This window comes from Sinocyclocheilus anshuiensis, unplaced genomic scaffold (assembly GCF_001515605.1).
Source record: "Sinocyclocheilus anshuiensis isolate Anshui unplaced genomic scaffold, SAMN03320099.WGS_v1.1 scaffold894, whole genome shotgun sequence".
Taxonomy (NCBI): domain Eukaryota; kingdom Metazoa; phylum Chordata; class Actinopteri; order Cypriniformes; family Cyprinidae; genus Sinocyclocheilus; species Sinocyclocheilus anshuiensis.
Window position 1 is genome coordinate 419,327 of NW_015536505.1, and position 13,104 is coordinate 432,430.

The 13,104-nt window shown below is 35.9% G+C and overlaps 2 protein-coding genes across 4 annotated transcripts in view; one reads left to right on the plus strand and one right to left on the minus strand.

The window, feature by feature from the left end:
* LOC107691157 (Niemann-Pick C1 protein-like) overlaps nt 1-10,678 on the plus strand; it is a 46,435-nt gene extending 35,757 nt beyond the window's left edge. The window contains 2 exon segments of the mRNA XM_016489645.1: nt 7,458-7,463; nt 10,668-10,678. The gene's annotated coding sequence lies outside the window, so the exon portion shown is untranslated.
* The window catches only part of LOC107691165 (CDK5 and ABL1 enzyme substrate 1-like), a 26,891-nt gene continuing 16,181 nt past the window's right edge, over nt 2,395-13,104 (minus strand). For all 3 annotated transcript variants that reach the window (XM_016489671.1, XM_016489664.1, XM_016489657.1), the window contains 6 exons: nt 8,217-8,322; nt 7,847-8,000; nt 7,434-7,537; nt 6,455-6,561; nt 5,312-5,519; nt 2,395-4,665 (listed from right to left, as the gene is read on the minus strand). In XM_016489671.1, coding sequence (XP_016345157.1) covers nt 4,525-4,665; nt 5,312-5,519; nt 6,455-6,561; nt 7,434-7,537; nt 7,847-8,000; nt 8,217-8,322 — 820 coding nt within the window. In that variant the 3' untranslated portion in view covers nt 2,395-4,524. The remainder of the gene's footprint in view (nt 4,666-5,311; nt 5,520-6,454; nt 6,562-7,433; nt 7,538-7,846; nt 8,001-8,216; nt 8,323-13,104) is intronic.

Below are 13,104 nucleotides of genomic sequence, written 5' to 3' on the forward strand. Positions count from 1 at the left end.
CCTTTGGGTTACAAGTCCGACTCTAACCATTAGGCCACGACTTCCCCAATAATTTTAATAAATAATGTTACATAAAGACAATTAAACGGTCAGTATAAATGAACAAGTTACTAGCAATAGCACAAGGATACAAATTAAACAAACTATGTTTTAACTTTTTCAGGTAGGCTAGCCTAAAACTAACAGTAGCTTCTGCTATTCAGGAACAAAATACTATTATGTATAAAGTCATAGATATAGATTATATTTATATATTAATCCATATTAAATATGAAAAAGTTATTTAGTCAGTGTGATTATGTAGCCTAACTTATGTTCTCTGAATGAAATAACGTCTGGCACAGTAGCAGCCTGTGCTTATTAGAAAGCAAACAAATAGCATTAATAATCATTAATTTTCCTTAGCATATGCTGACAAATCTGAACATTTGTGTAAAATAATGGAGCATTAGGTCATGAATATTGCCTTAAAAGTCATTAAAATTTATTGGTTGAAAGAACCCTGCATTTAATGAGTGAATGCCTACGATATAGGAGTTAGCCTATCACACAAACTAGAGTCCTGTTTTTCCCAATCATTTAGTATTTCTACATTAAAATGTTGTATTTAAACTTAACATAACTTATGCAAAATCCATCTATGGATTTTGTTTATAGTGATTTCATTTGATTGTTAATAGTCAACATGTTTTTTTATTCAGATTGAATTTATTAAATTTAAGAATCTGACATAAAAAGACACAGATATGAAAATACATTTTCATAATAATCTCTTATTCTCATAAGTAATCTCAAATCTCTTTGGTTTTTTCTGCTCAGTGTTATTTCAGGGTTTTGATCTCTCAGCTGAGAGATCACATCCTGTTTATTGTATTATAGTGACTATTTAATATTACATCTAAACTTTGACTAGGCTAGACATGTTGCCTATTAATTGTATACAGTATATGAACCTGAAAGCATATTTACATTTTTGTGTATTTTGTGTTACTTCATAATAATGTTCTAGTTGAGGGCATTTGTAGTATAGGTATGGGGCCCAAACATAACCTCAAGCCCAGGGGCCCCCGGCCCCGTAAGTCCTGCCCTGCCGATACATTTTGTGGTGTGCGCCGACTCGCGCATGTGATCCGCTCCATGCTATCGTGTCTCTGGACCAGAACAGATTGTGTGTGGTGCAGTGGTTAGCGTGACAGCGCGAAACCAGACTTCTTTTTTTCCTCAATGGAAAGCATATTTACACTGTTTGAATCATTCCCTGTCCCCTATATAGTGCACTACGTGCCATTCACTGTACAGAAAATACTAATTCTGTGGACAAGTGACTGATTTCAGCCGCGGCTTCAGTGTCTATTTTATAGTGTAGGGGGCGGGCGCTTCGGATTCTAGAGAGCATTTAATTGGACAGAAAGTTTGATGAGAAGCTGAAGTGTGCCATCAAAAAAATCGTTCAGCCGGTTTGGCGGAAGTGACGAACTGCAAGCTTTGAATGCTTATATCTTCTAAATGCGAATTTTGTCACTGTTTTGGAGCAATAACCTTAAGACTAACATATTGATACTAACACCCAAAACACTTTAATTTTGATTTCATGGGGACTTTAAGTGAAGTTGGCTTTCAAGTCATACTAAAGAAAACACCTGTTGTGACTTGCACATCTGTTAAAATCATTTAACTGACAACTTGATTATGGTGTTCCAAATGAGCCGTTTGGTTAAAAGCAACTGCCAAATAAATGTGTAAATGTCATCAAAATACAGTAAGTTTTGTGGTCCCTGGTAAGAAGGAACAAGAGGAGCTGGTGGGTAAGAGATTGTGGTATTAACTATTTGACACTGTATCAATATAATAGACTACAGAGTGCTGTAAACAGAGGCTTGAGTGTTCTCTAAGTTGTAGGGGAGCGAGCGCAGCTGAAGAACGTGAGATAGCTGAGGGTGTCTGAATGAATGGTAAAATCACCAAGAGGGGTGTTATGTGGAAACTTCTCTAAAGTTTGTTTCAACACTTGGCCAGAAAATGAAGAATGGCGTTACACAGCATTTCCTGTTTAACGAAAATGAGCCCAGCATGGGTTTTCATGGTTTAAAGCCTGTTATCTGTATTTTACAATATAACACATTAATTTTTCTCTTTTTAATTAAGTCAGCTTCTAATAATAAATTAGATAATTTCTTTAAATTATCTTGTGATTACAACCAAATAATTAAATTAGGCACATAGATCATATAAACATAAAATGCAGAAGCCAAAAAGCATTCACAATGTTACAAACCTAAATATTTAAAATGACATAAAGGTCTAACTGAGCAAATAAGAAGGTTATATCAGTGTATTAATTACATTGAAGCGCTCTTCAGAACTTACATAAAATCAAACATCCGAAGGCAAACATTTTCAAAATTTAGCTTTTTATTGAGCAAGCAAAGCAGCATATTTACACAAATGTATCTGCATTGTACAAATGTTTCATCTGGGCATCGAAGTCACTTTCTAACAAATCCTAAAGTGCATTTCACAAGGCCAAATCTTGTTCTTTTATAACTTTTCACATTCTAGGCATTATTCATTTTAGAATTAAATGGTTAAATGCAAGTTTGCCATTACTCTTCTAAAAGTGTTTAACTCCCTCTGCTATTAGATACATCTCAACTGATTTTATTTTGCATCAATCTCTAACTTTTGTTTATAACTGATTTATGGAACCGAGTAGTGCATAGTGAACATTATACACTTTACACATTTAAAAACGGGATTATGAATGTAGTAACACAGTCTGTGCGCTGTGAGAGAAAATTCAGCGTACACACAATTCTAAACCACCAATGGTGATAGAAAATATCTGGTTCAGAGGAAATGGATTTAAACTAATCATCAAATCAAACATATTTTCCAAAAGAAGCGTTTACAAGTCAAACGCAAACACTGCTTTGGTGTACATGCATTAGTCAACACCTTTAGCATATTAGTCATACAGATTTTTTTCCCGCCACTGTTGAGCCTAGTTAGGCAAAATGCTGTTGATTATCAGCGGTATGACCTGATGTTGCTTCATACAGTGTAGCACTACAAATGTGCTCAGAATCCACTCTAACATAGAGCACGAACACAGTAACCATGAGTGCAGCAAGCCACACCACTAAACTGTCAACACAGAAAGGTAAAAAAAAATACCACAGGGGTACGTCAATGTACCCCTTAAGAACTGTATAAAAGTCCCACTAGAGATGTCACTGTTACAGTCCGCAACATATTTTTGCTTGGTGGTTACACTAACAGAGGGACTGCTGCATGGCTGAAATTAATTTAAATGGGAAATGAGACGAAAACCCCTCCACCTACAGCTTCTGCAGATGCCATAAAGGTCTGCCATACACAAGACCTGAAAAGTGCACTTGTAGTACATAAAGAAAATGTCAGCGAGGAACAGTCACATACTTGCGAGAGTTCAGGATCATTTGATTATTTTTTAAGGCTTTCAACCGAGTGATCGAGTGCAGAGAAATTTGGCAGAGTGTCAAACTTTGGGATTAAGGAAGATGTGAAGAAGAATGGAAAAATACAGGAATACTGCAACCTCTGGAAAGAATGCAAAATCAAACAGTCCAAACTTGATAGAAATGGCCAGTTTTTGTAAAAAGTCAAACAATAAACGTTATGTCGACTCATTTTACTCAACGTTGTTCAGACTGGCATACTGTTCTTTTTTTTCACGGAACACAATGAAGACTTCAGTATTTTGGTGAAGGAAGTTTTCAGTAAATAATGATTAAGCGGACCGTAATTCTGGATGAATTTCCTTTCTTTTCGGGACACAAAAGTTGATATTGAAAGTCAATGGGGTCCTATTTCTTGGACCCCACTGGCTTTCAATGTATGGACAAAATCTTCTGTTGTGTTCTGCAGAAGAAAGAAAGTCATTCAGGTTTGGAATGATTTTCACTTTTGGTAAACCGTCCCTTTGAAATGATAGTATTCTCCTTGCAAAAATTTATTATATGGCTTCAGAAGACTTGGAACATAGAGCACAAGTTAAATGAACCAATTTTGTGATTTTATGGTTTGTTTTTGGAGCTTGACAATCATCACTATGAACTGTCAATTTACATAAAAGAGCAAGCATGAAGGTTCTTCAAAAGTTCTCCTTTTGTGTTTCATGGAAAAAATAACAGCATAATAGTTTAGAATAAAATGGGGGTCAGCAAATGATGATAGAATTTTCACTATTCGTTTTAACACTTGAGCTTTAACACTTAAACCCTGGAAGTAGGAAAACAAATGAACACTTAAAAATGTCCTCAGTAAACTGAGAAATCAACAGTCCAGGAAAAGGCATTCCCTTTAGAATGCAGCTTCTTTCAGTGGAAACAAACGTTCAGTATAGAGTTGTCACTTTGGCTGAAAAGAGAACAGTGGAATAGTATCTTCATTCCAATATCTGGAGATGATAGTGGACGTTGGCGATGTGCATAGGGGGTTTCTGGGGTGAGAAGATCAGGAGGACTCCCCTGATGGGGGCTGTCGCTAGGAGTTTTGCAGAAGGCGTCTATAGTGGGGCATGACTTCATGCTCTGGGAGATGTAGGTTGAACTCTAGAGCCACCAGAACGGGGAACTCAAAGGCGATCAGCTCTCGACGGTTCACCCTAAACCTCTCCTCCAGTTTCTAAAAGAGATCAGAGTTCTTGTTATATAACAGCATTTGTTACACAACACAGAAACATCCAAAAATACAGAGTAATGAGATTTAAAGGGGTCATATGATGCGATTTCATGTTTTCCTTTCTCTTTGGAGTGTTACAAGCTGTTCGTGAATAGATAAGATCCCTAAAGTTGCAAAGACTAAAGTCTCAAACCCAAAGAGATATTCTTTATAAAGTTAAGACTGGTCCATGCCCTCCTAAAACGCCTCGTTTAAACACGCCCCCACATGTCTACGTCACTGTGTGGGAAGATTTGCATAACACCGCCCAAATGTTCACGCAAAGAAAAGGAGAAACAATAATGTACAGTATGTGGAAAATAATGTGTTTTTTAAACCTTAAACAACAAACACATTTCATTACACCAAATACACAAAATAATGTTTTTTTTTAACAACATCATATGACCCCTTTAAGGAATGCTCATTTTTCTCACATTGTCTATTTTCAATCCCAGATGTGCCATTATAGCTACGTTTGTTATTCAGAGACAACATATCAAACTCAAGGACTGTTGAGTAAATAACATCTATTTAGTAGCTGTGGTTGCAAGCCCACAATTTGGGATCTTCAAGTAAGGAGTGTGTCAGTGTGCAAAGATAATCTCACATCAATCAGAAGCTTGACTTCGTGTTTCTTTAGGTCTCCTCCGATCTTGGCTGCGAGGAGGACGCAGGCCCCCGTGCAGAGTTTGCGGTTCTGTTTGTTGAGTTTACCCTGGAGCACCAGCTTCTCAAAGTAAACGAAGGCCATGGCCACCGTGGACTCCTCATAGCCGCACTCCTCCTGAGCTAGTTTACGGATCTCTCTCTTCAGGCTAGAACACAATACATAAGGCCACGCACATCAGTACTCAAGTTATTTTTAAAAGGCTTGTCACAAGTTCTTCTACAAAAGGACAGTGCATAAATAAAAAAAAATTAGCTGAAACTCTTGATAACACCCAGTTCATTCTACACTTTCTGCTTAGCAGCCTATAAGAAATCGAGAGCTGGTTTATAAAAGCACAATCTGCTTTTGTTTTTCTGGCAACAATTTTTGGTCTTCACACTTGCAGCATGTGAATAACTTGGCCATTGGTTTGGTTTGATTTTTAATGCTGAAAATTTCTTCACTGCTTTCCAAGGATTGGCAATGTGATGTCAGGGAACAACATTTGGTTGTTTCAGATATTGTAGAATATGCCAAAATGATGTGTGATTTGCTGGATCATTTTGAACCAGAAATACATCTTGAGTGTTATGTTTTATTCTACTCCAAAACACTGCTGAGATGTGATTTTTATTTTTTTTTTGATTGAAAAAATTGATTTAAAAGGTTTATTTGACAGGTTTATTTAAACATGAAAAAAATATAAATATTTTATTGATAACTATAAATATTCTATTATTGACTTCCTAACTTCACACCACATTAAATAGCATCAAAACGAATTGTTTGCATTTCCAGAAATAATATTGTGTCATAAAAAAAATAGACTGTGAAATTGTTTTTTGCTTAAAAACCATGTTTCTCAACAAATGGCTCTTCACAACAGCCAATCTCAAAACAATATTACACGTCACATAGTATCATCTAGATTTAAAAAAAAAAATGCAAATGTTATTTGGCTGTGAAAAAAAAAAACTGCTGTTGTAATGCAAGGGTTTTGTGTACATCAAAATTTTAATACTTGGCGTTAAATGTTCAGCATGTAGACTGCTTTACCAACATAAAACAATCACAAGAAAAACTGGATACCAACATCCTTACCTTCTGATCTTGCTCAGTGTTAGACGAATATGAGGAAACTTCTCCTTAAAAGTCTCATTCATGTCCTTCTTGAGATCAGAGGGTTTGACATACTCGATGACTGTGGTCTGGAATAAAGAGTGCATATTCACTGAGACTGGCTGTCAAACATACATATGAGTACACACATATCACACAGGTTTTCCACTGGGTCACTGAAACATTTGCCAAGGTTACAAAGCATGGGGAATTGGTTTTGTTCTGGAAATGGTTTGCAGATGCTCAATCGTGCTTCTAGAGTTACACTTCAATCCTTATAATAATCATAACTTCCAATTTTTCAAATACAATCATGGAAGGGAAATAATGGATGTTTATTGTTGCATGCACATATGAGATAATGATACAAATGTTCGGGGGTCTTGTTATTTTATCCCGAAATAATGTGCATGGGAACTGCAAGGCAATTCCTTTATACATTCTTGCTGGCAACTTTCCTTCAAAAAACACAATAGCGATTGTTACAAGCATTAAATAACCAACAGAAGGAAGAGGAAGGCTGTCTCCTGAACCGTTTTTGAGTTCAAATACGTGTGTCTACTACACAATGCAAAAACAAAAACAGAGCTGAATAGGAAATGAACATAGTCTTCTGTTACGTATTAGCATGATAAAATCACTTTCAGACGCAAGCTGCTATTTTAAAAAAGTAATTACAGTTGCCAACAACAGAAAAGAGAGGATACAAAACGAATAAATAATAAATAATGAAGACAAGCAAAGGCATAGTGTTTCTTCCAGTGTTTGGAGGTAAGACAAGCATTTTTCAAGGTCACCAGTCTGGTATTTCTGCTACACAATATTCATTACTAATTAACTGACAACTAGGGACTAAGTTCACACTGTAAATGTGCCTGTAACAGTAAACAATAAAAGTCAAAATCACAAGAGTGACACAAGTAACATGACCTGTCTTGCATTGTGCTTCGTGATAACTCACCATGTATGAAGGAAAGATAAGCACTCTTTTGTGCTTTCCACATGGCCATTGCGGGTCATCCAGAAGATTTGGGTCGTACTCCCTGAAATCTCCCAGTTCAGTCCCTATGAGAAAAGAGAGGACAAATAAACAGATTTTACATGTCCTGAGATCGCTTAGTACCCGAAACAAATATACTACTTAATAAATATGTAGTTCTACATTAAGAACAGCAGTATGTAACAATTATATGGTAAGCATTTTGTATCAAGAAGTTCATGACCTTGTTCAAGGCAGCTTAATAAATACCACATTATTAAACAGAGGTCTTACCCAAAATGCTCATTAAAACCAAACAAGCGGCCCCTTGTCGGGACATATTAGGGTGATTGAGGGAAAATGAAAGAGCCATGACAAGTTGCTGGCACACGCACCGGTATCAAGGCTACTCTGGTTACTGTTGGCACGTGCCAGGCTGAGGCTGCGGTGGCTGGCATTGCGAGACTGAGAGAAAGACGACGTGGAGTCGATGGTGTTTCGACGACCCAGGGCATTGGTTGGATACAGGAACTGTGTGTATGACACGGTCTGTGAGGAGATTTAAAGAAACTGTAGTCAAATACTCATCAAGGTTTCATAACACTGGAGAAAATGTATACTAGCCAAAAAAGTGGCCATAAAATGTATATACAAAGAGAAAGGAAGGTGAAAACAGAGATTGTACAGATATTGTCATAAAAAAAGTAAAATATCTGTAATTAACAACACTAAACAAATAAAAAAATAAATCATTTGTAGACTCACTTTGCCATCTGCACCCAATTCAACACCCTCCAGGCCGATCACCATCTCCTTGGCACTCATGCCACCCGAGGGGTGTCGCTGGCGTCGGCTTTCTGCCTTCAAATCCCTGCTGGGTCAAGAGAACAGCTCAGAAGCCTCTCCATAGACAGCAGTCTGCATTGGCAAACATGCTTAACCTGCTGCTACACCATTTGCCACAATAACCTGCTGTGCTCACTGCTTGGCTGTATTATTTTGAATTCAGCTTCAGAAGTATTCAAAATTACATGTAACATTTTAAATGTATGGTTTTAAGAGGAAGAAAACTGGTGTTGTTCTTAAACCAAATCTTATACACTTACAAATCCTATACACATCAGTGTTTATTCTATTATCATTTTTATACACTTAGACAATGATCTCTAATTTGATAAATGCTATTTACCTTATTAAATACATGTATAAATAATGCATCATAAAATCAAACTGGTACAACAACAAAGAAATTAGGTAAAAAATGAAATGCAATATTATTGTCTCATGCCCTAAGAATCAAGGCGAATGGATGGATGGATGGCTAATATAGCATATATGGGGAAGTCGTGGCCTAATGGTAACCCAAAGGTTGCGGGTTCGAGTCTCGTACCGGCTGGGATTGTAGGTGGGGGGAGTGAATGTACAGCGCTCTCTTCCACCTTCAATACCACGACTGAGGTGCCCTTGAGCAAGGCACCGAACCCCCAACTGCTCCCCGGGCGCCGCAGCATAAATGGCTGCCCACTGCTCCGGGTGTGTGTTCACGGTGTGTGTGTTCACTGCTGTGTGTGTGCACTTTGGATGGGATAAATGCAGAGCCCTAATTCCTAGTATGGGTAACCATACTTGGCCACATGTCACGTCACTTCACTTCACTTCACTTCACTTCACTTCATATATCGGTTGTTTCCAGGGTCCAAAAACCGGCAGGAATGTAAGATGCTGTTTTTAAGATTGCATCACAGCTGTGTTAAATTGCAAACCATTATGACAGGTTCCATTCATGATATGAGGGTTATTATCATCAACTATAAGTTAAAACCATAACAAATTCATCATTTAAACAAAATTAAGATTAACTGAAATAAAATAAAATATTTAAAATAAAGGAAAATGAGAAATGTTGTCTTGCCAACTAGCGGAAATAATATAAGATTAAGCTGAAGTACTAAAATAATTAAAACAACAACAACAACAATAATAATAACTAGGGATGTAACGATTCACTCAATTCGCAATTCAATTCGATTTACGATTTTGCTTTCACGATTCGATTCACGATTTGTTTTTTACAAAATGAGATTTAAGACAAATGATAAATTAAATGTGTCCTTTTATTATTGCTTGGACAAAATGCTGCACGTTTCTTTGTGAAATTAAAATATAACACTATAATATACTAATATAGCACTTGCATATTATTGCCCTTTTGTTGGTTTTGATTGCTTCTATTGTCCTCATTTGTAAGTCGCTTTGGACAAAAGCATCTGCTAAATAACAAAAGTTAAATATAATGTAAATGTAAATAACAAAACTAAATTGAAATTTTAAAAGAAGCCCCAAATCAAATAAATAAGTAACACAAATAAAATAAATCTCTTCATATAAACAAAATAAGGCTTTGTCTGTGCTCTTTCCATTTAAAATTAGAGGCAACCACTGCATTTTAATCATGATCCAAACAAAGATGCTGCAAATATGCAACATGAGCAGTTTTTAATCTAAATTACATTGTATAATTTCGAAATTTGGAGCAAAAACAGAATGTTTTGACTTCAGTTTTGTGAAACTATGCATACAAAATATCTGCATGAAACAGAAACAGCAGACGAGCTGAATGAGATGCAGATTCACTCTCTGCCAGCAGGTGGCGCTTAAAGCTTAAAACGTTTCCTTGGTTTCCGCTGTAAACAAAGCATATTATGAACTTAAATATGCATTATACAGAGGCAAGAGGAAAAGAAAAAATACCATCTAAACTTTTCTAAAGACAGTAAGTTCCCCTCATACGTTCATATAAACTCCTACACCTAATTGAATCGCGATTTGTTTAGCATCTCATTTGAATCATCACATATTTGAATCGATTTTCAACGGCTCGCGGTTAATCGTTACATCCCTAATAATAACCATGCAGATATATTTTAAAAAGCACTAATAAAAATGACAAAATTAATTTAAAAAAATTACTAAAACTTTACAATTAAAATGAAAACAGAAAATAAAATCTAATTTAAAATATTAACAAAAACTATAAGAAATCAATTATACTAAAAGAACACTGCAGTATGGTTACTTAAAATATTCGTTAACATTCTTTAGCCTTCTGTTACCTTCACATAGCTCAAAAAAACAAACAAACAAGTGTCTACAAAACTGTTAGTAGCACCCAGAAGTCATAGTTATGTACTAACTGTAACATCAAAAGTGTTTTAGTCATTCAACAAGTTTTGCTCGTTGATGCAACTTATTTATCTAAATCAATTCTACTAACATCATGATTTGTTTGCAGTATTCTAGAGGATTTAGGGATTATTTGGCATGTGATGATGTGAAGCAGAAGTGCAAACAATATTATCTAGAGCATCTGTAAATAAGGTTGACATTTTGTCAATGCATAAAGCATTACTAGCGAGGAGAAACAAAACACAAAATGAAACTGAAGTGAAAGACCAACTAACCAGGCACAGTGGCCACTTTAATATGGAAGCTTGTATACCTTATAACGAAATTTAAAAAAGCATAGCTAACATATTCATGTGCAGACTTAGGAGCAGAGTCTTATTAGTAGATAACAGACAGAACTTGGCATTAGCATAGAGTATTTGTGAGATGTTTAGTGATGCATCAATAATCTCAGATCCCCTGAGGATAGACAGCAGTTATAGGTAATAAGCACAGGAGCCCTTCAAACAGCTTGATGGTGAATGGAAAAGCATTAGGCAAGAACTAACAGGAACAGGTGCCCTTGAGAGTTTTTATATAAATATTTAAAAACAAAACCAGATTTTCAGGAGGAGTCCATGGCAACTCCTAGATCCACTGTGGATGAGACACACTCTCGGCCGTCCCATAGCTAATTATCAACTCACTTGACTCGTTCCTTCAGTCTGCTGACATAAAACTTGTGTATGTTTTAGTTTTTTAGCACTCAATCAGGAATACACGAGCATCTAACACTCCTTGGCGCTGATGCAAGCAGAACATGTCCAGAAACTTGGCACTATATCCAGGACAACCCCACTTAGATTGTTCTGTCAATTCTGTGCACTTTACTGCCAATCAGCCAAGCCAAAATATCAATGGAATAAATCATGCTGAATCTTGCTATTCATCATATTGAATGCATAACTAAGCAGGCTCAGTTATATAATACTATATATACGAGGGGGTCCAAATGTTGGAGACCGCATTGAAAACAAAGACGCATTCAGCATTTCAAGGCAAAATTGCCTACATTCTAATCAAAAAGTACAAATCAGTTTGTCACCATGTTAACCCTTTGTACAAAAAGTCAGATTTCCTTTCTTCAATTGGAATATTATTAACAAATCATGATGGACAACATGAACCAATAAATGAAGCTCACCTCAGCTCTGCTGCCACTGAAACAAAAGATGGACTAACCAAAAATCATTTTGACATTCATGTTCATTTTTGAATCTAACTTAAAAATCGTCATGCCAACAATACACTTTGTTCATATTAAGTTAGATTAATGCAAACTAATGCATTTTCACTTCTGGACTTTTGGACTGCATTGAATTTATCCATATACCATAATACAGAGAGGCTTTTATCTCTACAAGGCTTGTATCAACTTTCCATAGTACCTCAATAAATGCAAGTGTAGCCATAAAAAGGATGTTTGAATAGATTTAATGCTGCCCTTTTTCCAGTTAATATACAGTTTCACAATTTGTATCGCAAATTATTTGCATGCTGTTTCTGTTAAACCATTAATATTAAAGATTTTTTTGTAGTGAATAGAGTTATGAAAAGAAACAGTGCAACATCTAGCCGTTCAGTAGTAATTCACTACTAATAAAAAGTATACGGATACAGATACAGCAGGACTCAAGGTCTACACCTGCCCCCATAGAGCCTAATCTCAGATAGTAATAAATCCAATGATTGAGATTCCCTCAAGCTACTATCATTAAAAACAAGCCAACAACACAAGAGTCTCCACTCATATGCTCAAAGCAAGTTGAATTTAAGTAGGCCTCAACTTTACACTTTAAAGCTGAAATGTGCAATCACTAATATAAATGGAAGTGCAAAATAGCTGTTTTCTAACAAGTTTCTGCCTCAAATTTACACCATTAGCTGAGCAGTGGTTGTTCAGTATATTCAAACAAATATACATTTGTAGCTCTCACTACAAACGGCGTATTTACAGCTGTCTTTGCATATTAAACTGTGATAGGAGAAACCATTTAATATATTACAGAAATAAACTGCAAGCTTCAGCCTTAAAGGGGTCATATGATGCGATTTCAAGTTTTCCTTTCTCTTTGGAGTGTTACAAGCTGATTGTGCATAGATAAGATCCCTGAAGTTGCAACAATGGGAAAGCAGGCAATGCCAATGCATAGGAAAGAAGTTAGATATCAAGGTAGATGAAAAGTTTGTTAAATATAAAAAAAATAGCTGTACAGCTGCAAATCCAGGATAATAAAAAAGCCTGTTCTAAAAAAAATGTAAAATTACACACCTACTACCAAAAATCTGGACAGCTATGCATGATACAAAAATTATCCAAATGATCTGTGCACAGGGTCTAAAAACTACTTAATAATTGAGGACATTTTATTAATACATTCAAATAATAGGTAAAAAAAAAAAAAAAAAATATTAAAGAAAGGGACAC